Source organism: Pipistrellus kuhlii, unplaced genomic scaffold (genome assembly GCF_014108245.1).
Source record: "Pipistrellus kuhlii isolate mPipKuh1 unplaced genomic scaffold, mPipKuh1.p scaffold_m20_p_130, whole genome shotgun sequence".
NCBI lineage: Eukaryota > Metazoa > Chordata > Mammalia > Chiroptera > Vespertilionidae > Pipistrellus > Pipistrellus kuhlii.
Window position 1 is genome coordinate 98,244 of NW_023425439.1, and position 27,947 is coordinate 126,190.

The window sequence follows — 27,947 nt, forward strand, 5'->3', positions numbered from 1 at the left end:
GCTCAGTGGATAGAGTGTCGGCCTGCGGACTGAAAGGTCCCAGGTTCGATTCTCATCAAGGGCATGTACCTTGATTGCGGGCACATCCCCAGTAGGGGGTGTGCAAGAGGCAGCTGGTGGATGATTCTGTCTCATCGATGTTTCTAACTCTCTATCCCTCTCTCTTCCTCTCTGTGAAAAATCAATAAAATATATATTTTTAAAAACATATTGAGAGGAGAATTGCACGGGTGATAGTTTGGGGAGAATTGATCATATATATGAGGAAAACTATGCAAGCAATAATAATAACAGCAACAATAATAATAGTAATCAACACTAGGGGGAAAAATTGTATGGCAAAGGAAATGTAATTATAGTATCTGATATTATTTATCCACTATTAGTATCAAGGCTGTCATAATAATGAAAACCACTAATATTGATTTAACCAAAACTTGGTGATATGACTATAGTGGTAGACTGAGAGAAGAGGATGTGTACGCCTACATGAAAACTGGGGGCTGGGGGTGGAAGTGTGTATAAGAGAGCTGTATCCTCTCCCTGAATAGTAGGAATTCCATACATAATACATAAAACTAAAAACTAAATCATGAAATTGAAGTATGCGTGCGTTCTTTAGAAATGAGGAGGTAAATAGCCAAAAAGCAGTTAAAAGACTTGAAAACTATCTCTGAGAGTGGGAGTTAGGGGAGGACGGGTAGAGTGGGGAATTTGTGTTTGCTTGTTTTTTTTGTTATAATCCTTGAAATACAGTGTGATGGGAAATCTATTAGGTCTAGTAATAATTAATGTCGTTTTCTAATACTTTTCTAAATCGAATTTATTTAAACAATACAACAAAATTTAATCAACAATATAGTTGCTGTTGTTTTCTACTACTTGTGCCCAACGCTCAGGAAGCATTTTAATCCCTCTGTTGTAAAATTCTTGTGATTTTGATGCAAAAAATTCGGTCAATGCATTTTTGAGGCATTCTTCATTATTAAATTTTTTTCCAAGAAGAAAGTTTTTATTTATTTATTTATTTATTTATTTATTTTTTAATATATATTTTTATTGATTTTGTACAGAGAGGAAGGGAGAGAGATAGAGAGCCAGAAACATCAATGAGAGAGAGAGTCATCGACCAGCTGCCTCTTGCACACCCCCCACCAGGGATATGCCCGCAACCACCAAGAAGAAAGTTTTGCAAAGAATGAAACAAATGGTAATCAGAAGGGGCAATATCAGGAGAATATGCAGGTTGAAGGAGAACTTCCCATTCCAACTGGCGCAGTTTTTCAGCAGTGATTCTTGGAGTATGCGGTTGTGCGTTATCGTGGTGAAGAATTACGCCCTTCCGATTAATCAGCGCGGGTTCTTTTTCTCTTAAAGCTTGGGCTAACCTTTCCAATTGGGCACTATACACTGCACTTGTAATGGTTTGGTTAGATGGTAAAAGTTCATAATGAATAATTCCTTTAAAATTCCACCAAACACACAACATCACTTTTTTCGCATGCAAGTCAGGTTTTGGCGTGGGCTGCGGAGCCTCATTTTTGTCCAACCATTGAGGCCGCCTTTTCAAATTAACATACAGCACCCATTTTTCATCTCCAGTAACAATTTGCTCTAAAAACGGCAAACGGTTTTGACGAGAGAGGAGCGAACTGCAAATTGTGACTCTTTGATTACGGTTGTTGTCGGTCAACTCATGAGAAACCCATTTTCCAAACTTTTGGACTTTGCCAAGTGCACGCAATTGATTGGAAATTGTTTTTTGTGAACAATTTAAAGTTGTCGCAAGCTCTTGTTGGGTAATTTGAGGATTTTGCACCAAAAGAGCTTGAAGAGCTTCTTGATCAAAATTGGACACACGGCCTCGACCACTCTTGTCATCTAACGAAAAATTTCCCTCGCGAAATTTCTCAAACCAACGCTGGCATTTTCTGGCGTTAACTGCATCTTGACCAAGAGCACTACAGATGTTTTTTGCAGCCTCACTTGCTTTTCTTCCTAATTGGAACTCATAAAGCATGCAGTGCCGAATATGCTCTTCATCCGCCATCTTCTTAGCCCTAGTTTTGCAACAAAAACCAAACCAAACACAAACTTTTTCAAGCAAAACTTGTTAATTGCACTTCACACGTTCTGTAGATACCACGTGTTTGAAGGTTATGTCAATACAAGTCAACGCCAAGCAAGATTTTAAACGAATGTTAAAAACGACATTAATTATTACTAGACCCAATATATACATGTATTACTTGGGTAAAAATAAAAATTTCAAAGGACAAAAAATCAAACACAGATTAGCAGTATCAGCATCTACTTTAGAAATATGAACACAAATTCAGGAAAAAATAACTAAAATAGTCGACAAAAAGGCCATTATTTTTAAGATCCTTTTACAATTTGACTTTTCAAGCTATTTCACATGTCACTAATAAAATTGAAAACAATTTTGAAGACCATAGAGAGGGCCAAGAGTGTTCCAAGTAGCAAGTACCAAATGTGCTTTAAAAAAAAAGTAGCCCATCCTGTGTGACTCAGTGGTTGAGCATCAACCTGTGAACCAGGAGGTCACGGTTGGATTCCCTGTCAGAGCATGTGCCCAGGTTGTGGGTGTGATCTCCATCCAGTGTGAGGCATGTAGGATGCAGTCAGTGATTCTCTCTCATCATTGATGTTTCTCTCCCCCGCTTCCTCTCTGAAATCAATAAAAATACATCTTTTTAAAAGCAGATGGAAGGGCAGAGTGAGATTTAGAGCTTTGGAGAGCCTGGGCTTGACCAGCAGTAATGATGATGGGAAAATTACTGAATGACAGAAGCGGAAGAATCCTATCAACTGGTTTGCGCTTTAGAGAAAGGAGCCGTCCACTGAAGAGACTTGCAGTTAGATAAATGATGTTTAGGAGAGGAGGTGCCTGGCTGTCCCCAGGACTGGATCTCAGCTTTTGGAGAGATTTACATGATTCCGGGGTCAGTCTACCCGCCTCTTTCTCCTCGGGACACTTCTGGGAGGTGCCCTGTTCACAGTTGCCTTTTAAAAAAAATCTATCATTGGTGTCCAATTTCCTTTCATGTTTTTTTTAAGACATGTTACTCAAATCCTGACTTGAGGACCAGTCTCCAGTCTGTTTCTTTAAAAAAGAATGTTTTTATTGACTTCATAGAGGAAGGAGAGAGAGAGAGAGAGAGAGAGAGAGAGAGAGAGAGAGAGAGAGAGAGAAGAGGAGAGGAGAGGAGAGGAGAGGAGAGGAGAGGAGAGGAGAGGAGAGGAGAGGAGAGGAGAGGAGAGGAGAGGAGAGGAGAGGAGAGGAGAGGAGAGGAGAGAGATCAAAGATGAGAGAATCATTGGTCAGCTGCCTCCTGCACACCCCACACTGGGGACCGAGCCTGCAACCTGGGCCTGTGCCCTGACTGGGAATGGAACTGTGACCTCCTGGTTCATAGGTTGACACTCAACCACTGAGACACACTGGCCAGACCAGTCTGTTTGTTTCAGGTAACTTTGAATATCTTGTTTCTGATGCATTTTATGGTTTTTAAAAATAAATAGTTTAGTTCTCAGAGGACAACCTTATTTATCTAATTCCAGAGAGCCTTAACGTTTCTCCAGATGCTATTGATAAATTGCTTAGAGGATCAAAAACCAGAGACAGGGAATCCAGTCAGGAGGTGAGGACAGAAACCCTAATATGAATATTGAGGGCCTACATTCTGCCCTTGTCATCCCCATAAGCTCCCAAAAGGTTAGGGAACTTTCTATATTTGACATTTATTCTTCCATCTTCCAGATTGTCCCTTGTACCTGGATGCAGCAACACCAAAATCCTTGGTCAGGTTACATGCCTGAGTTTTTGGTTCAGATAATATGGTCACTATACTCATAGGCTTTAATATGTTAGTTTAGAGGAGACTGTGGGACCAGCAGGAGAAATCCATTTCTCCTGATGTGGATTGAAAAGGGAGGCTTGCTACCTAAGTCTTTGCTTCTTTATGTACACAGCTGACCATGGTTGATAAAAGAAAGAACTTTGGGATTCTGAAGAAACTGAATGTTTTAGATCCTGAAAATGGTTCAGAACTCAACTAACACAGCCCCATTGTTTTGTAGATGAGAAACCAAGGTCCAGAGAGCAGGTGACTTGTCCAAGTCTGCGGAGGCTGCCAGTTAGGGAAGGAAGCCATAATAGAACCCAGCATTCTTTCTATGAGTCTGTGCTGCCCCCGAAAAGAATGGCAGCCCAGCCCTAGCCAGTTTGGCTCAGTGGGTAGAGCATGGGCCTGCGGACTGATGGGTCTCTGGTTTGATTCTGGTCAAGGGCATGTACCTTGGTTGCAGACTCCTCCCCAGCACAGGCCCTGGTCGGGCTCCTGCAAGAGGCAACCAATCGATGTGTTTCTCTCCTGTTGATGTTCCCCTGGTGTGGAAGCACCCCACATTGAGGGTCATAGGGCACCATATACCCTCAAACTAGTAAAAATCAGTTCACAGTGAGAATTGACTAATTCACTCTGCGTCACTGCTGGAACGGAGATCTTTTGCTCCCCCTAGCTGCCATGCTGAGGACTAACATCTCTCAGAAGAAAGGGCTCTGGAGAGGGTCTGTCTTGACATTGGTTTACCAGGATAAAGAAAGCCAACCTAACTGCATGCAATTGCCCAGCCCTGAGCTACCGGTACAGTGGAGCCTGGTGGTAAGCACACAAGCTTTGGGGTTCAGACCAAGCTCCTCTTCCTTGTGTGACGTGGAATGAATCATTTCAACTTCTCTTAGTCTCAGTGTCATCATCTTAAAACTGGATGGGTAAGTCCCATTTTGCAGGATCAAAGGAGATCATGTACAAAAAGAGACAGGCATCCTGCCTGGTATGCAGTAGGTGCTGAGTGATGGCTCCCACGTGAGTGGAGATGAGTGCCTACCTTGCTCTAAAATAGATTGGGGCAGGGGCCCAGTCTGTGAGCTCCTTGAGGGTTTGTATTTCCGGGTCAGGACCTAGTTACAGTGGACTGCGTAAGTGTGTGTTGAGGTTTGGGGTTGGGGTGGGATAGTGAGGAGACTGGCCTGCCTGAAGCAGAGGTTTAATGTTAGGGACAGAGGCTGAGGGGCTTGGCTTCCATTCTGTTGGTAGCTGGGGAGTCACCTGATACATGCAAATAATTGGACCAGGGCTCAGAAGCAATCTTGTTGCTGCAGAGTCAGATGGAAAGTTTTAGTGTGAAAAGTGCTCTGGGGTCCTGGCCCTCCATCCCTTCAGGAGGCAGCAAAAGCTAAAGGTTTGCCGAAACCGGTTTGGCTCAGTGGATAGAGCGTCAGCCTGCAGACTCAAGGGTCCCAGGTTCGATTCCGGTCAAGGGCATGTACCTTGGTTGTGGGCACATCCCCGGTGGGGGGTGTGCAGGAGGCAGCTGATCGATGTTTCTCATCGATGTTTCTAGCTCTCTGTCCCTCTCTCTTCCTCTCTGTAAAAAATCAATAAAACTTTTTTTTTTTTAAAAAGATAAAGGTTTGACCTATGGTCAAGCACCCTGTATCCGGCACTGTGCTAGGCCAACCCTCACAGCTCTACCCATAAGGGGCGTGATTCTTAGCATCCCACCCCCATTTCACAAGTGAAAAAGCTGAGGCTGGACAGAGGGAGTGCCTTCCCCAGGATCATGTAGCTGGTACTAGTCAGTAGCGGAATGAAGTACTGAATTCACCCACTGTCTGAGCTCCGGCACCCGGATGCTTGTCTGCCTCACCTCGCTGGGTGGTGTGCCATTCACTCTCCCAACAGATATTCCCTTCTGAGGTCTACCTGCTTCCTGTGGGTCCCTTTCTCATTTTATTTATTTTTTAATATATATCTTTTATTTATTTCAGAGAGGAAGGGGGAGATAGATAGATGATAGATCATAGATAGATAGATAGATAGATAGATCCATCCATAATGAGAGAGAATCATCGATTGGCTGCCTCTTGCAAGCCTCTTCCTGAGGATCAAACCCGCAACCCGAGCATGTGCCCTTGACCAGAATCAAACCATGACCTCTTCGTTCATAGGTCAACACTCAACCATGGAGCCATGCTGGCCAGGCTCTCTCATTTTATACTCAGCATAGCTGTCGCTCCCCCCACTTGAGATTGCATCATGGTTGTCTCACCTGAGGACAGCCTGCAATGTGTTCATCTCTGTCCCTTCTGCAGTGTGTCATGGTTGGGGGAGGCGGTAAAGAAGGAGAAAGAAGACAATAGGGGATGAAGAAGGCACTTCCCACAGCATCCCACTTTTTCCAAGTTCCCTGGTCTTTCTTCCTGCCCTTCCCCGCCCCCAACGCATTAACACGCTATATTCCTTCCTAGCCTCCTTCCCCTGCACACAGGCAAGGAGGAGCAGCGGAAGGGTGTGGCTCAGATTTCACTCATCCCCTCATTTCCCTGAAAGCTGTCCCCACTCCATTCTCTTTTGTCGCCCTTCCGTTGCCTCTGAGGGGGCCTCACAATGAAGAAGGCAGACCAATGTAGTAGAAAGGAGCTCAGTGGCTGACTCACCCTCTCAGCCTTGTTCTCTTCCTCTGGAAAATAAGCAGGTTGGACCAAGCAATTGGCAAAGCCTTTTCTATGTTGTTAATAATACCTGGCATTTGTCTGCTGGGTTCTAAAGGGCTTAATCATCCCAACAGCCCTGTGAGACTTGGCCTCGTGTTACAAGTGGGGAGACTGAGGCTCAGATTCCGAGAGGGGAAGGACTGGTAAGTGGCAGAGCTGATATCTGAGGCTCAGTCTGTTGTTCAAAGCTTGGACTATGCCCCTGCCCACAGCTGCAGCTGCCAATCAGCCATTTCTGAGGAAGGCCTCGCATGGTTGGCTTATGACATCTCTTTTTTAAAATATGTGTTTTTATTGATTTCAGAGAGGAAAGGAGAGGGAGAGAGAAATAGAAACATCAATGATGAGAGAGAATCATTGAGTAGCTGCCTCCTGCGCACGCGCACACACACACACACACACACACACACACACACACACGGGATAGAGCCCACAATCAGGGCCTGTGCCCTTTCTGGGAATCAAACCATGACCTGCCCTAACTGGTTTGGCTCAGTGGATAGTGTCAGCCTGCAGACAGAAGGGTCCCGGGTTCAGTTCTGGTCAAGGGCAGATGCCTGGGTTGTGGGCTCAGTCCCCAGCGGGGAGCATGTAGGAGGCAGCAGATCAGTGATTCTCTCTCATCATTGATGTTTCTCATGTTTCTATTTCTCTCTCTCCTTCTCCCTTCCTCTCTGAAATCAATAAAAATATATTAAAAACAAAACAAAAACAAACAAAACCCATGATCTGGTTCATAGGTTGATGCTCAACCACTGAGCCATGCCAGCTGGGTGGTCCCTGGCATCTCTTTGACCTCACCTCCAACCATTCTTCCCCTCACTCTCTCCACCCCAGCCACACTGTCCTCCCTGACCCAACAACTGGCCAGGCCCTTTGCCATCTCAACCCTTTGCACCGGCTCTTTGCTCTCCCTGAAATACCTTACTCTTCATTTTCATGATGCATGTTAGCCTTCAAGGACACTACATAGGGCAGAGGGAGAAGAGGTGAGAGCCTATGCTGACTGTCATTTCTCTTTCTCTGCTTCTCTTTCAGATCGGATGGTGAGAATTCCAGAACAGTCAGGTCAGTACCTCCTTTCTCTAATAGTGATTGGGAGATGGGACAGGGACTGGGGTGGGGCTTTCGGTTTGTTACTTCGGGATCCATGGACAGAAGTGGGGGCCAACTCCAAGGGTTTTGTCCAGTTGGTATTAGGGGTGCTGTGGGGTGGGGTGGGGGGCTGGCAGATATGGGGAGGGGGTTGAAATTGTTCCCCAGTCTTTCTAACCCTAGCTGATTCGGGGCTGGGCTGAACACCCAAGGGGTTAATGGGAGCTGCCCAGATGGGAAAGTTAACCTGCAGAGAGTTCAGCTCTGGCTCTGGGACCTTTTCAATCTTCTCCTCCCCGGAGAAGGGGGCACAGTAAATGTGGGGCTTCCCTGGTCTGGCTTTCATGCCCCACCCTGAACAACTCTAGCCCTGAGTTAGTGGGATTTGGATGGACTTTTGATGTGACACATTCTACATATTAGAAATCTACGTTATGGTGACAAGCGCACATTTTGTGTATGTATGTGTGCGCTTGCTAAAAAGGTTTGCGAGTTTCAGTAAGTTTTCAGGGTGTGATAAATCTGCCACTTCAGTAGGTGGGAGTAAAACTGGGTTAGAGATAAGGGATATTTGTGCAATTCCCAGGCCTTAAACCATCAGAAACTTCATGAAGACAAGTGTGAAGGGAAGAGGCTAAGTGGGAATGATAGGGGTTTCAAAGGAGGGCTCGTTAGTCTTAGCATTCAGGTAGTGAGTGATGAGGTGGGCCTCTGAGACGAGATGGGCCCGGATGACAGAGGTATGGGATGGGCAGATCCCAGTCAAGGCTGTGACCAGCATGTACATAACCTTTGGGAAGAGTAGAATCCACTGAGTGGGTCAGTTGGAGGAATGTTCTCTTTCCACGGGGCTACTTGAGCCCATCACCAGGGTTTCCGGCTCAATGAGCAGAGCACAGGTTGGATTCAGCTCCCACTCATGCCCTCTTGGCCGTGAACCCTTGTGCAGGGCACAGCTTGTCCAACCATATGCAGCGGCCCAGGCCCTGGCATCCAGGCAGTGGACGCGGGAGAGGGCAGAGTTGCCTAGCGTACAGACAGAGGTACAGAAAGATATACTGTGCCTTAGCATCCCAGGCAGAGCAGAGGATTGGGGCGGGGGGGGGGGGGGTGTTGGAGAACACTGATGCCCAAGGCCAAGGCCGGGGCTGTGGAATGGGACAACACTTGGGCCATCAGGAAATCAAGGGGAATGTGATGTCCACGCAGTGAACATGACAAGACACAGTTAGTCCCTGCAGTGCACGCAGCGAAGGATATGCCATGGGCATAGGCTATCCTAGCATTTGTTATTATTTTTTAAAGATATTTGTATTGGCTTCAGAGAGGAAGGGTAAGGGGGAGAGAGATAGAAACATCCATGATGAGAGAGAACCATTGATCAGCTGCCTCCTGCAGGCCCCACACGGGATCGAGCCCACAACCTGGGCATGTGCCGTGACCGGAAATTGAACCGTGAGCTCCTGGTTCATCGGTCAACGCTCAACCTCTGAGCCACACCAGCTAGGATGTTCTAGTATTTAGGAAGACTCTGGTCTCAAAAAAGGACCTGGTCCCACTGTCCCACTGTGGGTTTAGAGAAAGGCAGTTTGAGTTTCCTTCCTGTTGCTGTGCTTGCTACTTATTGAGGGACAGATTGAGAGTGTCTCTCCCTCTGTGTTCTTCCCAGCAGGGGAGTTCCCGTGACCTGGAGCTCAGGGTGTTCAGTAATTATCATAATCATAAGCCATATGGTGATATAAGTTGGGTCTTTACAGTTTACTGAGGTTGTCACCGACTTTCTTTTGTTTGATCCTCCCAGTGACACTGTAGGCGGAACCTGGGCTGGCCTTATCATCATTGTTTTACAGTTGAGGCAACAGTGGCTCAGCCTGGTTTGCCCAAAGACACGCCACTAATATTTGGCCGAGCCTGGATTCAAACCCAGGTCTGCCTGGCACACAGCCCAGAGCCCGGCCCACGGCGTCCCCATGGGAGCTGTGGGAAGCCTTGCAGATCATAGTAATCCTCCTCAGCCTCCTCCTAATATTAGGAATAATAGCAGTTATCATTTGCTCCTCGCATACTCAGAAATCTGAACATGTTCTTATTTCATGCTCACAGCAGTCCTATTAGGCATGGATTAGCATCCCTGATTTACAGATGAGATTCCCGAGAGGGTCTGGTGCCCAAGGAAAGAAGAGCAATGGCGCCAGAAGGCATCATTCTGACTCACACGCTGGGCTGTCTGGTTGCAAAGCCAGTGTCTGCATTGGGGCCCACAGTCGAGGAAGCTACAGGGCCCTTGAGAACCCAGCAATTGGAGAAGCAAGGGTCAAACCTAGGTTGTCGAAGGGACCTGAGACAGCATTTGTGGGCAAGATGATGCAAACACAGTGGGAGCCAGGGCTAGGTGGGCTGTCTGAGGATGCTCTCAGTACCTGCATGTCAATTTTTAAAAAAATATATGTTTATTGATTTCAGAGAGGAAGAGAGAAGGAGAGAGAGAGAGAGAGAAAGAGAGAGGGGCAGGGGAGAGAGAGATAGAAACATCAGTGATGAGAGAGAATCATTGATTGGCTGCCTTCTGCACGCCCCACACTGGGGATGGAGCCCGCAACCTGGGCATGTGCCCTGACTGGGAACTGAACTGAGACCTCCTGGTTATAGGTTGACGCTCAACCACTGAGCCACACTGGCTTGGCCTGCATGTAAATTCTTGAACTCCAGTTATGGGTCAGGGATGGCTTCTGGGAGAAGGTGGCATCTAAGCTGGGCTGTGGAGGATGGACACGCAGACTCTGCATATGGAGGGCATTGCTTGCACTGGAACCAGCATGCACAGGGAAGTGAGGGTGGACTTACAGATGGTGGCAGTCAGTTGGGCTAAAACAGATCTGGGCAGGGAAGGCTCAAATGTTCACGATCAGAACACTGGGCAGAGCTGGGTCCCAGATGCCTTCTGTCGCCAGGAGCCAGGGAAGGAGCCGGAGAGGGTGGGCTCCCCCTGCAAAGCCAGGGAAGCAAAGAGCTCCATTTATGGTTAGGCCACTTTATAAGAATGTGACTTCATTTTTTTTTTTTTTAATCTGCACCCAAGGCTATTTTTTCCATTGATTTTGTTTTGTTTGCTTGTTTTGAGAGAGGGAGGAAGGGGGAGAGAGAAACATCGATGTGAGAGAGACACATCGATGGGTTGCCTCCCACATGTGCCCCCTACACACACACGGGGTCCTGGGATAGAGCCTGCAACCGAGGTATGTGCCCTTGATCAGGAATCAAACCGGTGACCCTTCGGTCTGCAGGCTGACGCTGTAACCACTGAGCAGATGTGCCAGGGCTAGATATGTGACTTTGGACAACTCTGTTCAACCCTTGGAACCCAGCGCCCTCCTCCAACGAAGAGTGTGTGCGTGTGGAGGGGAAAGGTTAGGAGGGTGGCAGGAACACCAAGAGGGATTAGGCTGAGGCTGTGTTGGAAGTAGAACAGCAAGGAATGAACATCATTGGTGGATTGAAAACACACCCCCACCCCCACCCATGGCAAAGCCCAGGCCTGAGGGCTTCCAAGCACCGAATGCCAGAGGAAGTGTGGAGTCTGTCTAATTAGAGCTGAACAGCTGATAGAAGGTGCCTGGGCTTCCTGCAGGTCGGTGAGAAGTTGTCAGACTGCTGGCACCTTAAGCCAAGGTCCGGAGAAGGACTGGCAATGGCTCAAGTTCCCAAAGCTAGCTCTCAGCAGAGCCTGCTTTCCTGCTGTGTGTTCTTGGTGAAGCCACTTAGCTTCTCTGATCCTTATTTGTCTCCTCGTCGGTGAAATGAGGATAATGATTCTGACTTCCTTGGGTGATGAGAAAACTTACAGTAAAGTGATGCTCAGCACCAAACAGTGGTTAACACATTGGAGTGCCCTCTGCCTTCTCCTAGCCCAGTGGTCAGCAAACTCATTCATCCACAGAGCCAAATATCAACAGTACAACGACTGACATTTCTTTGGAGAGCCACATTTTCTAAACTTAAACTTCTTCTAATGCCACTTCTTCAACATAGACCCACCCAGGCCGTGGTCTTTTGTGGAAGAGCTACACTCAAGGAGCCAAAGAGCTGCATGTGGCTCATGAGCCGCAGTTTGCCAACCACGGGCCTAACTTAATCCACTGTCAGTGCTGAATAAGAAAAAAGGTGGAGTGTAGAACTTGACAACAGAGGGGCAGGCAGGAGGGGTCCCAGGCCTGGAGGCGCTACCTCTACAGTTAGGGTCAGACTGGAATTGGGAGTGAGTGGGGGGGGGGGGGGGCCCAGGGACCAGGCTGGGGTTGCTAGGCACGCAAGATGGAGAGCTGGAGGAGGTGGCCTGTTGCTAAGGAAGGAGGGAGGGGGAGGGGAGCTGCTGATACCCTTGGAGCTGGGATGTCCCCATGGCAACAGGAGCCGCTGCAACCTCAGGGAGGAGAGGTGGGAGGAGCAGCCATGGCTGGCTCCACTCCCAGAGGAGGCCTCCCACTCCGGGCCTCAGTGCCCCCATCTGTCCAGTGGGACTTGGGATTAGATCATCTCTCAGATTCTTCCTTGGATTGACCTTCTGGGAATCTGGAGTGGCTGAGACCTCACACATTCACAAGTGCAAGACACCGCCAGTGCCCAGAGCGGCACTGCCTTCTCCCCAGCTGCCTGCTGTTGGCTGCTGCCTGGGTGCCCGCCCGTCCAGCTGTCCCTTCCCATCGCTTCCTTTGCCTGGAATCTTGTCACTGACAGCCCCGCCCGCCCGATGTGCTCTGGGGCCCAGCTCCTGTCCTGCCCATTCTGGGAAGCCCTCCCCGCCCGCCTCCTCCCTCCTGGGCTGCTTTGCCTCCTAAGGTCTGAGCTCCCGCTGCTATCCCTAGCAATCAGGGCTGCAGCTCATCAAGCCGCTTCAAGGAGCGGGGCTCCACGCGGGACACTTGACAGGCGCAAGCCTTTACAGTAGATCGATGGTGTCATATCGCAGATCCCATTCTACATGACAGTGCCCTGAGAGCTTGTGACTTGTCTGCGCTTCTCTGGGCGCTGTGTGATGGAGCCAGGCCTGGCATGTGGCTCTGTAAGTGCTTCCCCCACCCCCGCCCCCCTGGTCGGCCTCCCCCTGGGCCTGAGGTGGGTGACAGCAACAGCACTTTCTAGGTGATGGCTAAGGCTGTGCTGGGCGCCATGCTAGGTACTTCACCTATTCTCTCATTGAATCCTCACAACAGTCCTACGGGCATATGTTCTTGTCATTTTACAAATGAGGAAACCGACTAAACTGATTCTCCCCGTGGTGGTAGGACTAGAATAGGAATCCAGAGCTGCAGCGACCACACTGTGCTATAGTGGGGTCAACCCAGGAATATTCCAGAAGCCCTGCAGAGCATCCCCTATGTATCAGGCCTGTGTTGTGGGATCCTTGGGGCAAGAGAGAAGGGGGGGGGGGTTTCCAGATTGGGGTGCAAACACAGATGAGCCCCAACAGTAGTATGTGCCCAGGAGAACACGCTGTAAGGATGAGAGTCTGGAGGGGGCAGAGTTGGAATCTGACAGTGGGACAGAGGAGAGAGGTGGGAAAGTTGGGTGATTTTCCCAAAGAAGGTGCCTTTCCAGGAAGCTCACAAGAGACAAGAAGGGTAAGAGGGCCCCTCTTCCTGTCTGCATTCCTGTGCCCCCGCCTGGCCCAGCTCCAGGAAGTGGGTGACCCCTAAGCTGGCTGTGTGCCTGGTTGGCACCAAAATAAACCTCTCTCTTCCCCTCCCCTCACTCTGTCCCCTCTGTCCTGGCTTTAATTAGCAGCCCTGCGGATGAGTCACTTGGTAGTTGGGGAGGGAAGGAGGCTGCGCAGCACCCAGGCAAACCTCCACTCCTGGCCCCAGCCTTTTGGGCAGCGCTACTGGATTCATGCATGTGGGTGCTCCCTGCCCCTGTGATCATGCATGTGGGTACTCCCTGCTCCTGTGATCATGCATGTGGGAGCTCCCTGCCCCTGCATTCATGCATGTGGGAGCTCTCTGCCCCTGTGTTCATGCATGTGGGAGCTCCTTGCTCCATGCGTTCATGCATGTGGGAGCTCCCTGCCTCTGCATTCATGCATGTGGGAGATCCCTGCACCTGTGTTCATGCATGGGGGAGCTCCCTGCCTCTGGGTTCATGCATGTGGGTGCTCCCTGCCTCTGTGTTCATGCATGGGGGAGCTCCGTGCCTCTGCTTTCATGCATGTGGGAGCTCCCTGCCCCTGCGTTCATGCATGGGGGAGCTCCCTGCCTCTGGGTTCATGCATGTGGGTGCTCTCTGCTGGCCAGCCGGTCCTGTCTGTGTGCTGTGAAGACCGAAGTGGCAGTGCCGCATGCTAGCATGGCCATGCATGTCCGGGTGTCCACATAGAAACATATCTGGTTGTCGCTGCCTTTGTTTCTGTGTGCCACTGGATGTCAATGGGTGCATATGTGGCTTCAGCGGTTGTCCGTGGCAGAAAGTGTCAGGAAATGAGGGAGCATTAGGGGAACAAACACAACTGCTTTATCATTGCATTCACCCCTCCCTACATAAGTGTTCTTTTTAAACATATATTTTTATTTATTTTAGAGAGGAAGAGAGATAGAAACATCAATAATGCGAGGGAGTGAGTCATTGATCGGCTGCCTCCTACAAGCCTCACACTGGGGATAGAGCCCAGAACCTGGGCATGTGCCCTGACCGGGAATCGAACTGTGACCTCCTGGTTCATAGGTCAGTGCTCTACCACTGAGCCACACTGGCCGGGCCATCAGTGTTCTTTATTCGTTTTTTGCCTGTGCAAGCTCTGCACTTACATGCCCAATTTTCCCTTCTTTTAGCCAGGGTACATTTTGTTTCGGGGAGCAGAAATCCACTCAGACTCAGTCAAGAATGAAGGGTAGGGGGACTTCTTGCCAGGCCACATCGCATGGAATCTAAAAACAGTGTATGAAGCATAGCCTGGCCACACGCCAGCCGGAAGTGGGACCAAGAAGTCAAGGACCAAAGGACCAAGATTGTGTGCCCTCTTTCTCTGTGTCGGTCTCTCTCCTTTCTTTCTTTCTTTCTTTCTTTCTTTCTTTCTTTCTTTCTTTCTTTCTTTCTTTCTTTCTTTCTTTCTTTCTTCTTCTCCTTCTCCTTCTCCTTCTCCTTCTCCTTCTCCTTCTCCTTCTCCTTCTCCTCCTCCTCCTCCTTCTCCTTCTTTTTCTTCTTCTTCCTTCTCTCTCTCTCTCTCTCTCTCTCTCTCTCTCTCTCTCTCTCTCTCTCTCTGGGGCCTATGTCTTGGCTCTCACCTCTCATGGCTTGCCTGGTCCCTGTCATCTCTTTGTCACTGGCTCCTCTCTCTGATCTGGCTTCCTCTGCTTTCACACACAACCTTCTGGCTTCAGGGTCCACCCCCACATGACCACAGCATTCTGTCTAGCCTATGGCCACACGAGGTGGCAAGGGGCTGTAGGTGGGAGTCAGTCCTCTCTGAAGTGGGTAAGCGGAGAGAGATCAAATGCTTGATGCTTGGTCTTCTACAGTGACCACAGCTTTCCTGTGTCCCCAGTGAGTTTGGAGCCGGAGTAGCAATCAGCTCAGAGACCCACCCGCAATATAAGATTGCCCATTCATCAGGGTTTTGGTTCCTACTGTAACGCAAATAGATCTTTGCTCACTATGCTTTCAAATCTCATGCTTTTGCATCCAAACACCCTGTTTCACACACACAAAAAAACTCTCCTTATTACCATTGCTCCCAGTAGGTGGTGACTTTCATAGCCTCAAAATGATGGGCATAATGTTACCCATGGTACAGCTGCTACCAAGTTCTTGGTTGCTTGAGGAATTTTTACGTTTTATTAGTGCAGTGACTGAATTTATAGTCACCTGCAGTATGTAATTACAAGCACACATTATCAATATTATCAGCTTGATGCTTGAGCTTAGTTTTCCATGAATACAAACCCTGCAGTTTTTGCATTAATTACAGAGGGAATTAATGACCCCCTAGACAAGTTTTCACCTATGAGTAAAGAGTTTGGAACCAGTGGTGCCTGTAATGACTGGTCTCCAGACGCCGGGGCAATGCCTGCAGCTCTGACCTCAGCCCTGGCCTCGAATTCTCTGGCTGAGGCTAGAGGCTGCGCACTTCCTCCTTGGGAGCCTCCTGTTTCCGGTCTGTCACATAGCAGATGCTGTCGTTATTTCTAATAAAACAGTAAAAATGATACTGTTCACCCAGCTGGTGTGGCTCAGTGGTTGAGCATCATCCTAAGAACCAGGAGGTCACAGTTTGATTCCTGGTCAGAACACATGCCCGGGTTTTGGGCTCAAACCCCAATGTGGGGCATGCAGGAAGCAGTCAATCAATGATCCTCATCATTGATGTTTTTCTCTCTCTTTCTCTCTCCCTTCCTCTCTGAAATGAATACCAATAGTAATAATAAAGAACGAAACAAATTATGAAAACAAAAAACATAAAAAAGATACTTTTCTTATTATTGTTAAAACCATCTTTCCCATGTAAATGGTAAACCCGAGTGGGTGAGATCATCCCCAGCTCCAAGCAGAGTCTCCTTCCCTCCCTTTTTTCACTATTTCAAATATTAACTATTTTTTTTTTATTTCCAAAATGTCTACTATGTATCAGGCACTGTTAGCACTCAACACATACTATCTTTCATCGTCCTGGCCGCCCTACTAAGTTGTGGTGATCACAGCCGCTTCACTAATTGCAAACAAAAGAAAACTGGAGAGGTAAAGTCACTTGTCAGAGGCCATCCATCCATTCATCCATCCGTCCATTCATTCAATCATTCACTTAGGGATGATGTGCCAGGCACTAATGTGCTAAATTGAACGCAGTTGGTCACAATGATGAGTAATAACAGAGTCCAGAGCCTCCTCTGAGGAAACGCGCTGTCTTGTAGGGAAACAGGGAAGGAAACAGACTATTACAGACAATTACAGGGAAGTGCAGGATGCTGTGGGAGCACCTCGGAAATATAGCCAACCCAGCCTGAGGGACAGGGCGGTTTCTCCCAGCTGACATCTAAGCTGGAAATTGGAAGATGAGTAGAAGTTAGCCAGCTGAGCTGTGTGTGTGTGTGGGGGGGGGGGGCGGGGGTGTAGGTGAAGTGGCCAGTGTTGCAGACAGAACAAAAAAAAACAAAACAAAACGTATGCTAGGGCTGTGGGAGGGGCACTCGGCATTGCACTTGTGAATTACAAAGGCTGTGTGTGCATAGGATGGCCCTGTCCTGACAAGTGGTGTGGAAAGGGGGCTGGAGCAGGGACCCTGGTCAGTGAGACGCAGAGCTGAGGAGCTCCAGGACCCAAGAGCAGTTTCCATGCTTTAGGGTTCTTGGAGACAGGAAGTTTGCATACCAGGCCCTGGAGCCCGCCTGGCCGGCTTCAGGCCTGGATTCTAGAGGCCACAGCGCCCTCTAGTGTCCACAGGCCCATCTTGCAGCCTCCATCTCTGTGGATTGTGTCTGCTACCAGCATCTTACTGACTTGTGTGATTGGGTGCCCTGTGTTGAACGATGGGGACACAACAGACAGTGCCGAGAGAAGTACAGGGTGGGAAGGACACAGGGGAGGGGTCAGAGCAGTTTCCCAGAGGACCACAACCTCTGAGAACAAGGGGGAGCTAAAGAGGTAGGGTGGTGGCAGTGGGGCGGGGTGGTGGGGAAGGACCTTTTGAGTGGATGGAAGGCGCAGGCAAAGATAGGCTGACAGCAGAGTGACTGACAATTGCAAGCACTCCTTTCTGGGTGGTGCACAGGGTGAAGATGGGGGAAGGCTGAGACTAGCTGGAGATGGGAGAGGTAGGGGCCAGCTCACAGAAGATTCTAGAATGCCTTGCAGTTGCACTTGTGAATGGACTTCTAGAAAGAGCTTCCCTCCTCTTTTGAGATCACAAACCCATCCGGATCTGATGAAAGCTATACGCTCCCTGGAAACATGCTGTTACGCATTAATATTTGTCATCCAGCTACTAAAACATTATTGTGGCCTCTTGTATGACTGGCCCCCGCCCACATCTCTAGGCTCACCTCTCTTCTCTCAGCTTTTTCCATTCAGCCCCTTTGGCCTCTCGGAAGTTCCTAGAAATACCCGCTCAGGTCCTTTGCCCAAGTTATTTCCTCTGCCTGGAGCCTTCTCTCCTGCTATCTCCGCTTTTGCCCATCTTAACTCTATTAGTTGTTGAACATCTGTTTCCTCTCACTCGAATATAAGCTCCATGAGATCAGGACATGGACTACCCTTAGTCACTGCTTGTCTAACCCCAAGCCCAGTGCCTGGTCCGCAGGCTCTGTGAACAAGGGAATGAGGGCCTAGCCAGTGCCCTGTGGCCAGGTCAACGTCCTCACCCGTAATTCCTTCCTCCCTTCAGTCTCTGGCGGGTCATCACATGAGTCTACCTAACATGTTCACATAGTCTGAATTCCAAGAGTGGCCTGGATTAAGAGAGAGATTTTCCTAGCCCTTGTCCCACCCCCAAAACAAACAGCCTTCCCATGAGTCTCTCTGGCTTCTCTGGGAGAAGGGACAGACTCAGGCTCAAGCTGAGATACTTCCTCATGTGCCCATTCATCTCACTGAATCCTCACAAGAACCCAGGAGGCAGTCTTTTATAGATGAACTACAGGCCTGGTGCACGGATTCGTGTACTGATGGGGTCTCTCAGCCTGGCCTGTGGGATTGGGCCGAAACCAGCCTGGTGCATGGATTCATCCAGGGTATGTCTGGCCCTTCTCGCCCAGTCCTAATCAGCCGGACCCCAGCAGCAAGCAGACCTACTGGTTGGAGCATCTGCCCCCTGGTGGTCAGCGCGCGTTATAGCAACTGGTCGAACAATCGAACAAACTGTTTTGATCCTCAGAGGGGTTACCTGAAAAAGGTTGACTTGGGATTTGTACTCGGCTCTCCCAGGCACCAAAATGAAGGCTCTTGGCCTCACCAGAGAGGGGAAGGGACTTGCCCAAGGTCACACAGCATCAGCTTTAGGGCCAGGACTGAAATTTTCATCTCTCAGCTCCTGCCAGGCCAAGAGGAGGGTTGGGCCTGAGGTGCAGTTCTTAGCACAGTAACTGCAAATGGGCACCAGGTGCAGCTACGTCAGGAACTAGCGTTGCTAAAGGAGAGAAAGAAAAAACAGGCACTGAGTCCAGAGTCCAGAGTCCAAGGACCTTTAGGGTGGGCAGAGGAGGCCAGAAGGGCCTATAGATGCCAACTTTGTGGTGGATTGGAGGGCCTGTCTCTCTCAGCGGCTTTGGCTTTCTTGAGAGGAACCAGCTGCCCCAGCGGGGAAGCAGGAAGGCTGGCCTGTTGCCTGTGAGCTCTGATTCCTTCTAGATCACTGGCCCCCTGGCCCCTCCCAGGGCTGCCTTCTGCTCAGAACAGCCAGGGGCCTCGGCTCCGGGGCCGTGAAAGGACAGGGACGCTCTGAGCTGGATCTGGGGTGCTGCTCTGGAGCCCGCATCCTTTAAATCCTCCACATTCTCCCCTTTGGCCAGCCCCACCCATTCTGTGGCAGGTAATTGGGGAGTCGGGGCCTCAGTTCAAGTCTGCCCAGCTGTGGGAATGTCAGTGAGGCTCTTTTTTCCCCTCCCCAGGCCTCAGTTTCCCTTTCAGTAAGACCAGGTGGGGCCACTTCCTTAGAAAAACAGCCTCTTGATTGGGAAGGGCATTTCTTCTGATGTTTGTCCTCTGCAGGGAGCTTTTCTCTCAGCCAGTGCAGAAAACAACACTGAATGGATGAGGACTCATTGCAGGGCTCGGGAATATTGGCCAGGGCCGGTCTGATTTCCCAAAACGAGTGCTTTGAATTTTACGGGATCCGGAGCATCCCAGAGCAACCAAATGGTCTCCTTAGCCGTGCTCAGGACGACGGTGTGTGCAAAGGCCTCTATGGAAAGGTGGTTGTGTTCACAAGGCAGCCATACGGCTGAGGGGACAGAGTCCAGGTTTGGAAATAGCCAGACCAGGTCCTGATCTTGGGGACGTGCCACTTCCTGGCTGTGTGACCTGTGCCCTGCTGCCATCTCCATTTTCTCTTCAGACCAGTCCTGTTGACACATACTTGACAGGGTGCTTGGGTGGAGGTGCACAGAGGGAGCCCAGCCTGGGGTTTGGCCCCTCGGAGCCACTGTGGGCTCACACACCAGCTTCCTCTTACCAGGACTTCCTAAACCCCCCGGGGAAGCAAGGGAAAGAGCAAAGTTTCCAGTTGCAGCCTGGCCTACAGCCCAGCTGGCCTGGCCCCGCCTCTCTGGTTCCTCCTTCTAGGGAAGGGCTGGGGAGGAGGGTTTGGTGACACGGTGGAGGCACCGCCCAGGGCCAGGGGGCCTGCCCTCCGGACAGGTCCGGATCCATGGAGCCCCCCGGGAGGAGCAGCAGGTAGGAACCCGGGTCCCCGCAACCCCTGCAGCCTGACCCCCTCCCTTCCTGCTCGGGCCTGGACCTGGTCGCTGGGCTGCTGATTCAGCAGCCTCTGGCTTCCTGGTTCCTGGCTCTCCTCTTGGACTCTTGGAGGCCTTTGGCCTGGGGGAGGAAGCCAGCTCCAGTGGGCAAGCCTGCAGACATCAGGGGGCCCAGCACCGTAAGGACCCTGGAGGCCCACGCAGGGCAGTCTGTGGCCAGGAGGGGTGTGATTGGTAGCTGGTCCCGGGTGCTAGCCTGGCCCAGCACTGCAGGGCTCCAGATAGCTGCTGAGATTCGTTGATATCAACATTCCAGCAGCCAAAGAGTCTCTGAGTCTCGGGATTAAGGAGATAAGGGGCCGAGGACTTGGGCAAGTGACTGGCACACTGTCATTCTGGCGCTGACGATGATTCAGAGTCTCTGATAAGAAGCGTCTCAGATTCCAAGGTTCTGAGACTTGGGTATCCTCCAGTGTGCAGCAAGTGATATAGTGGGCAGCTGGCCTAGCCTGCAGCCACATTCTCAGGCCTTTATTTGGGCTCTTGAATGCCGGGCCCTGACCACAGGCAGCCTCCAGGGGCTTATGGGAGGCAGGGGCTGACCAGGAAGGGCCAGCTCCACTACCAGCATCTGCCCCGCGCTGGGTAGGGGCGGAGCCAGCCCCTCAGCCTCACCACCCCGCTGCCACTCCTCCCTTTTCATTCTCTGGACTTTAATCATGGGAAGCAGGAGGCAGAGGGGCCTTCGGACCCTGCTGTAGGGGTGGGGACACAGTGCTGGGGGGCGGAGCGTGGGCCCTGCCGGGGACTGGGGGTGCAGCAGTGGCCTAGGAAGCTAAGACTTCTGCTCCTTGGAACGAGCCTGTCCTCTGGCTAGCTGGGCCCCACTCGCCCGCTCACCCCCTAGGCCCATCCTGTCACCAAGACCACTGAGACCTTGTCAGCTCTCCTCGGCCCTCTCCTCTCCTCTCCTCTGGCACTCTCTGCCTCTTCCTGTCTTCTCTCTGTGTCCTTTGTCTCGCCCTTTCTCTGTCTTCCTCTTTCTCTGTCTTTCTCCAGTTCTGTCTGACCCTTTCCTTGTCTCTCAGTTTCTGGCTGTCTCTCTCCCTCTCCCACAGTGTTTCCTCCACCCACCCGGCCTGGGCCCTCCCTCCTCTGGACCCAGCGCTGCTCTTCTCTCCACCCCCCCCCCCCCTTACTGTGAGGAGTACCCCATTTAAGGGGGAGACCCCTACATATTTTGCCTTTCTCTTTCATCCCCCCTCCTCCTCCCCCTCTTCCCTACTCGTGTGGCGTCTGGTGTGAGGAGGGCTCCCTTCCCCCTTTCTGCTGTGGTGTGCCAGCGTCTCCGTGGCCAAGGCCCCCACGGAGTCACCTGGAACACGGGAGGCCCAGCCCGGCTCCTTTGTCTCTGCTGCCCCCTGTTGTCGTTGTGTTCTGTTTGTGGTTCGAGTGCCGTCCTCTCTTTCTTGACTTTGTGGTTTTTTCTTTTTTTCTTCCTTCCTTCCTTCCTTCCTTCCTTCCTTCCTTCCTTCCTTCCTTCCTTCCTTCCTTCCTTCCTTCTTTCCTTCCCTTTCTCCGTTTCCTCCCTCCTTTCCTCCTTCTTGCCTCCCTGCCTCGCACCCCTCCTCTTCCATCCCCTATCCTCCATCCCCCATGCCTCTCATCTTCCCTTTCCCCCTCCCCCGCCCGCTCGCTCACCTCACTGTCCCCATTCCCACCCTGCCTCTCCCTCACCCTCCCTGTCTCTCTCTGTCTCTCTTTCTCTGTCTCTCGCTGTCTCTCAGGTCCACAGCGTCTCATACTCTACACCAGTATTGCTGCCCTACTCAGGTTCTTGACTCCATGAAGCTTACCCCCTCAGGCAGGCTGGCAGAGAGCAGGTAAGAGCTAGACCCACCCCTCCCCCAATCCTTCACCGGTGCAGACCAATAGGCAAACACATTGCCACCCCCTCCCCTTGTCTCCCGCTAGCCCCTGGAGTGACTGTGGCATGGGTGGCAGAGCGCGTGAGGAGAATGATTGGGATACCAGGCTAGGAGACCAAAGAGGACATTGAGCACCTGTTTATCGTTTGTCCTGCCTTCAAATTTCTTCCCCAGATACCTGTCACCAAAAGCAGGAGTGTTCGGCCCTAGAATATAGAACACTTGAGCTGTTTTCAAAGGATGAGTAAGAGTTTGCCATTTGGATAAGACAGGGAAGGGTATTTAGGCAGAGGGAACAATCTGCCCACACCTTGGGAGAACATTCTTTCCAAGTTAATTGGAAAACACATTTTACATTTTCTAATTATAATGCAATAAAATGAGATATTAATAGCTATGGCAAAAGGCTAGGCCCATTTGAAAGTTTAAAAATAATTATGTTAAAGAGGAAAGAAGAGGTGAATTTATGGACTATTTAGGATAAATGCCAATGAGAATACTGTATATCAAGGCCTATGGAATATGCCTATGGGCTTCCCAGAGGAAAATGTGTGGTCTTAAATGCTTTTACCAGAGAACAAGACAGTTTAAATTGAGTGAACTAATTATTCCACTCAAGAATGTAGAAAAAGAACAGCCAAGTGAAAGCAGAATAAAATAATTACTGTAGATAAAAGCCAGAAATTAGTGAAATAGAAAACAAAAGATTTGATTGACTAAGAGGTAGGTTTTGAAAAGGCCAGTAAACTGGACAAATTGTCCTCTGGCAAGAAAACATAAAATAATCTATGATAAAAGCAATTTAACCACAGATTCTGAGGAGGCAATGCATGTCATAAGAAAATGCTTTGTATAATTTTATGCCAGTAAATGTGAAAATCTAGATGAAATGGTGGTATTGTAGGAAAATATAAATTACCAAATGACTTTAAGAAGTGGCAGAAAACCTGAGCAGAATAGAATAAGTTTAAAAGGCGGCCAAAAAGTTTTCTCCTCAGAAATAATATCAGGCCCAATTGGTATGGAAGTTCTATAGAATCTTGAATGATTCAATGATAATAGGAAAAGATTGACAGCTTCCCAGTTCATTCCAGAAGGCTAGTGTGTACACACACACACACACACACACTAGAGGCCCAGTGCATGAATTCGTGCACCAGTGGGATCCCTCAGCCTGGCCTGTGGGATCAGGCAGAAACTGGCTCTTCGATATCCCCCGAGGGGTCCCAGATTGTGAGGGGTGCAGGCCAAGCTGAGGGACCCCACCGGTGCAGGTGCACATTCGGGGCCCAGGAGGGACATGGGAGGTTGGCCAGCCAGAGACGGACTGCAGGAAGGCTCCAGAGCATGTCTGGCCCATCTTGCTCAGTCCCGCCGGACCCCAGCAGCAAGCTAGCCTACAAGTCAGAGCATCTGCCCCCTGGTGGTCAGTGAACATCATAGTGACTGGTCAACCAGTTGACTGTCTGACCCCTAGTGGTCAGTGCACGTCATAGTGAGCAGTTGAGCGGCCTTAGCATATTATGCTTTGATTGGTTGAATAGCCTACTGATCGACCAGACACAGCATATTAGGCTTTTATTATATAGGATATAAAAATAATAAAAAAATAAAATAAAAATAAACAGAAGGTTAGTATAGCCTGAACCAATTTGACTCAGTGGATAGTGTTGGCCTATAGACTGAAGGGTCCCAGGTTGATTCCCATCAAGGGCATGTACCTTGGTTGCAGGCACATCCCCAGTAGGGAGTATGCAGGAGGCAGCTAATCCATGTTTCTCTCTCATCAATGTTTCTAATTCTCTATCCCTCATCCCTCCTCTCTGTAAAAAATCAATAAAATATATATATTTTTTAAAAAGCTAGTATAATTGTACAGGTTTAGGCAAAAAGAGGAAAACTATAGTCTAATCTCACATATTATTATAATAGAGTAACAAATAGCCAAAACCAGTTTGGCTCAGTGGATAGAGTGTCGGCCTGTGGACTAAAGGGTCCCAGGTTCGATTCCGGTCAAGGGCATATACCTTGGTTGCAGGCACATCCCCAGTAGGGGGTGTGTAAGAGGCAGCTGATCAATGATTCTCTTTCATCGATGTTTCTAACTCTCTATCCCTCTCTCTTCCTCTCTGTAAAAAATCAGTAAAATCTATTTTTTTAAAAATAGAGTAACAAATATTTTAATTATCAAACTGAATCCATCAGTGTATTAAAAGATGAATGTGTCATGACAAAGGAAGGCTTGTCCCAGTAGTGCAGGGATTGTTCAACATTGGGAAAGATGTTATTGTAATTAATTGCATTAATAGATTCAAGAGAAAGATCATATAACTATTTCCATAAATGCTAGGGGAAAAAATCATCTGGTAAAATTACATATTCATTCATTCATTCATTCATTCATTCATTCATTCTTTATTGATTAAAGTGCTACACATGTCTCCTTTTTCCCCCCATTGACCTACATATTCATTCTTGATTTAAAAACTCCTAGTGTCTTAGTTATCTTGCTGCATTGGGGTAATTTGTTACACAGTAATAGATAACTAGTACAGTAAGCTAGGAATCAATTAAAACTTCCTGAACTTGGTAAAGAATTTTTGTCAGAAACCAAAGACAATCATCAAATGTAACAGGGAAGTACTAGGTAAATTTCCATTAAATTCCGGAACAAAATAAGGATGACTGCTATCACTGTCATTAGCCATTGTTTTTCTGGAAGTTAAACCAATGGGATTTAAAAAAAAAGAAATAAGTGGTATAAATATTAGAAACAGTCAGAGTTAGCGTGATTTGAAGATCATATGGGTGTCAACTTAGATAAACAGAATAAAGCAAAAAATTATACAACTAATAGGGAAATTCGGTGAGATGGGTAGATACAGGAAAACATACACCTAAATAACTTCTCTGAATGCTAGCAATAACTAATTAGAAGACATAATAGAAAAAGATTTCATTCACAATAACAAAAAAATTATAAAATCCCTAGAATTTACAAGAAAAGTGAAAGTTTTCTATAGAAAACTATAAAAGTTCACACACACACACACACACACACACACACACAAAACAACTATAAAATTTCATCAAAGGCTGTAAGGAACTTGAATAAATCAAGAGTACTGTCCTATTTCTGGTTGGGAAGATTCAACAAGGTAAAAATGACATCCCCCCCAATTTGGTCAAAAGGTTCTATGCATTTCTCATTCAAATTTCAGTGGTATTTTCTTTGAGAATTGGGCAATTGGATTTTGAAGTTCATTTGGAAGAGTAAATGCCCATGAATTAATAAGAAAAGTTTTTTAAAAGAACAATAAGGGGGGGACTTGCCCTAGTTGATACAAAAAATTTACCATAAAACTGCAATAATTAGAAATCATCACAAAAACAGAAGAATACATAAATGGAACAAAATAGAGAGTTTAGAAACAAATCTAAATGTTCGTATGGGAATTTAATTTAGGATAAAGAACACATTTCAAATCAGTGAGATGAGTCAGTAAATGGGATGGGATTATTGGCTACCACTTGGAAAAAATTAAATTAAACCCTTACCTCATACATAAACAAATACAAAAAAATAAAGCTGTAAAACTGCCAAAGGAAAACCCAGATTTTTTTTTTTTCACATTTTTGTCAATGTAGGGATTTTAATTTTTGCCTCCATGTGTTCTTTTTAAAAACTTTATTTTTATTGTTAACTCCACCCGGCCCCCACCCCACCCCCTCACCCTAGGCATTCACTGTACTATTGTTTGTGTCCCTGGGCTATGCATATATGCATAATATGCATATAAATTCTTAGGTTAATTTCTTCCCTTGTCCCCCCCCCCATATTTCCCTCTCAGATCTATCAGAATATTTAGTATTAGAGTAGAAAAGCTTTTCTGAGCATGACTTAAAAACCCATAAGCCATAAAGTGAAGAGCAGTAATTTCAACTACATTAAGGTTAAGAACTCCTGTGTGGAGAAGGATGCTGTATACCACATGTGTCAAACACAAGGCCCTCGGGCCAAATCCGTCCCGCCAGGCCTTGCAATGTGGCCCGAACCACGCTGTCATCACTGCACTCCGCTATGTTTCCATCACAATGACAGTTTATGACTGTTCAGTAAACCATTCGGCCCGTGATTTACGCTGGATTTTAGATTTTGGCCCCTTCTCTGATTGAGTTCGACACCCCTACTATATACAAAGTGGAAACATAAACAACAGGCTAGGAGAAAGTATTAGTTACATAGATATCAGGCAAAGGTTCCTATCTCTGTTTGTATCTATATTGTCTCCTGGAAATCAGTAAGAAAAAAGGAAGCCCTCACTGCTTTGGCTCAGTGGATAGAGCATCGGCCTGCGGACTCAAGGGTCCCGGGTTCGATTCTGGTCAAGGGCATGAACCTTGGTTGAGACACATCCCCAGTATGGGGTGTGCAGAAGGCAGTTGGTCAGTGTTTCTCTCTCATAAATGTTTCTAGCTCTCTATCCCTCTCCCTCTCTGTAAAAAAAATCAATAAAATATATTTTTAAAAAATAAATAAAGAGATTGCATCCTATTTAAAAAGAAAAAAGGAAAAAAGGTGTAGAACCCATTTAAAATGGAGAAATAACATGATTTGAAAATTCAGGGAAGAAATAGACAATAGCTAATGAATGAGAAAGAATGCTCAAGCTTACTAAAGCCAAAAAAAATATGTAACTAAAACAACAATGAAGCATCAATTTGGAAGGACTAAAACTTAAAATATTGAAAGGGATGTGAGGAAACAGAACCTCTCACCTTGATTGGAGTACAAATTGGTACCATTGTTTTAATGGGACAATTTTATTAGTTGCTACCAGAATCTTAAATGTCATATACTAGTACTTCCAAGCTAGGAACCATGTTTTAAAGCTACATTTCTCTAATGTTTTACTACTGTATGGACCCCAATTTGACTAGCTTTCCTGAAATACCTCAATTCCAACTGCAAATCTAAGTCATCCTTTATCATATATCCTTATAGGATAGCATTCTCAACCAGCTCTTGTTTTTTTAATGTTTTTCTATTGATTTCGAGAGAGGAAGGGAGAAGGAAAGATAGAAACATCTATGATGAGACAGCACGCCCCTCCCCCGACTGCCCCTGGGGAGTGAGCTGCAACCCAGGCATGTGTCCTGACCAGAAATTGCACTGTGACCTCTTGGTTCATGGGAAAACGCTCAACCACTGAGCTACACCGACTGGGCTCAACCAGCTCTTAATGAAAAGCTTGCATGACGTAATGCTTCTCATGATAAAAACAGGATTACATTAGCAGGAATACTCTATTTGTATTTCGTCTGTAAAAATGTTAAAGCAACAGAAATAACTTCTTATCTACATTTTAAACAAAATGTTCATTTCTTTGGCCCAGCAATTCAATGTTTAGGAATTTGTCATTCAAAACTACTTCCAGACATGTGCAAAGATATTCATTGCAGCATTGTTTGTAATAGCGAAAAATTAAAACTACCTGTACATCTATCACTAAGGAACAGCTTTTCCTTCATGATCCATCCATACTATGGATTACTCTGTAGCAAATCAAAAGAAAAAGATTTATCTCAATACACTGGCATGGAAAGATCTCGAAGACTTATTATTATATGAAAAAAGCAAGTTGCAGAACAGGGTTTATAGTATGCTCCCATTCTTGTAAGGAAAACGCACCCTGTCACAATTTCAAAAGCATTGGCCTATTTCTTTGGTGCCATTTCCTTGTTTTTACTAACTCATTTCCCTTCTCCTCTACATCTTTTTCCTGTATCCACTGTTCAGATCTTGCTTCTCTTTTTAATAACTAGCTGAAAGACCACCTCATTCATTCAACAAACGTTTGTCCTGCCTGCCCTTGGTTAGGCCTTGTGCTGAACCTTGGTTGGATATGAGAGTGAACTGTATCTAGTTCTACCATTGGGGAGTTC

The 27,947-nt window shown here is 47.8% G+C and overlaps 1 protein-coding gene across 7 annotated transcripts in view; it reads left to right on the top strand.

Annotated features, from left to right (window-relative positions):
- Positions 1–27,947, top strand: part of IQSEC2 (IQ motif and Sec7 domain ArfGEF 2) — an 88,435-nt gene that overhangs the window by 21,950 nt on the left and 38,538 nt on the right. For 2 of the 7 annotated variants that reach the window (XM_036436163.2, XM_036436168.2), the window contains exons 2-3: positions 7,622–7,651; positions 21,861–21,956. In XM_036436163.2, the coding sequence (XP_036292056.1) occupies positions 7,622–7,651; positions 21,861–21,956 (126 nt within the window). Of the gene's footprint in view, positions 1–7,621; positions 7,652–19,735; positions 20,051–21,860; positions 21,957–27,947 lie in introns of those variants that run through there. The other 5 variants (XM_036436166.2, XM_036436169.2, XM_036436165.2 and 2 more) reach the window with 4 other exon arrangements.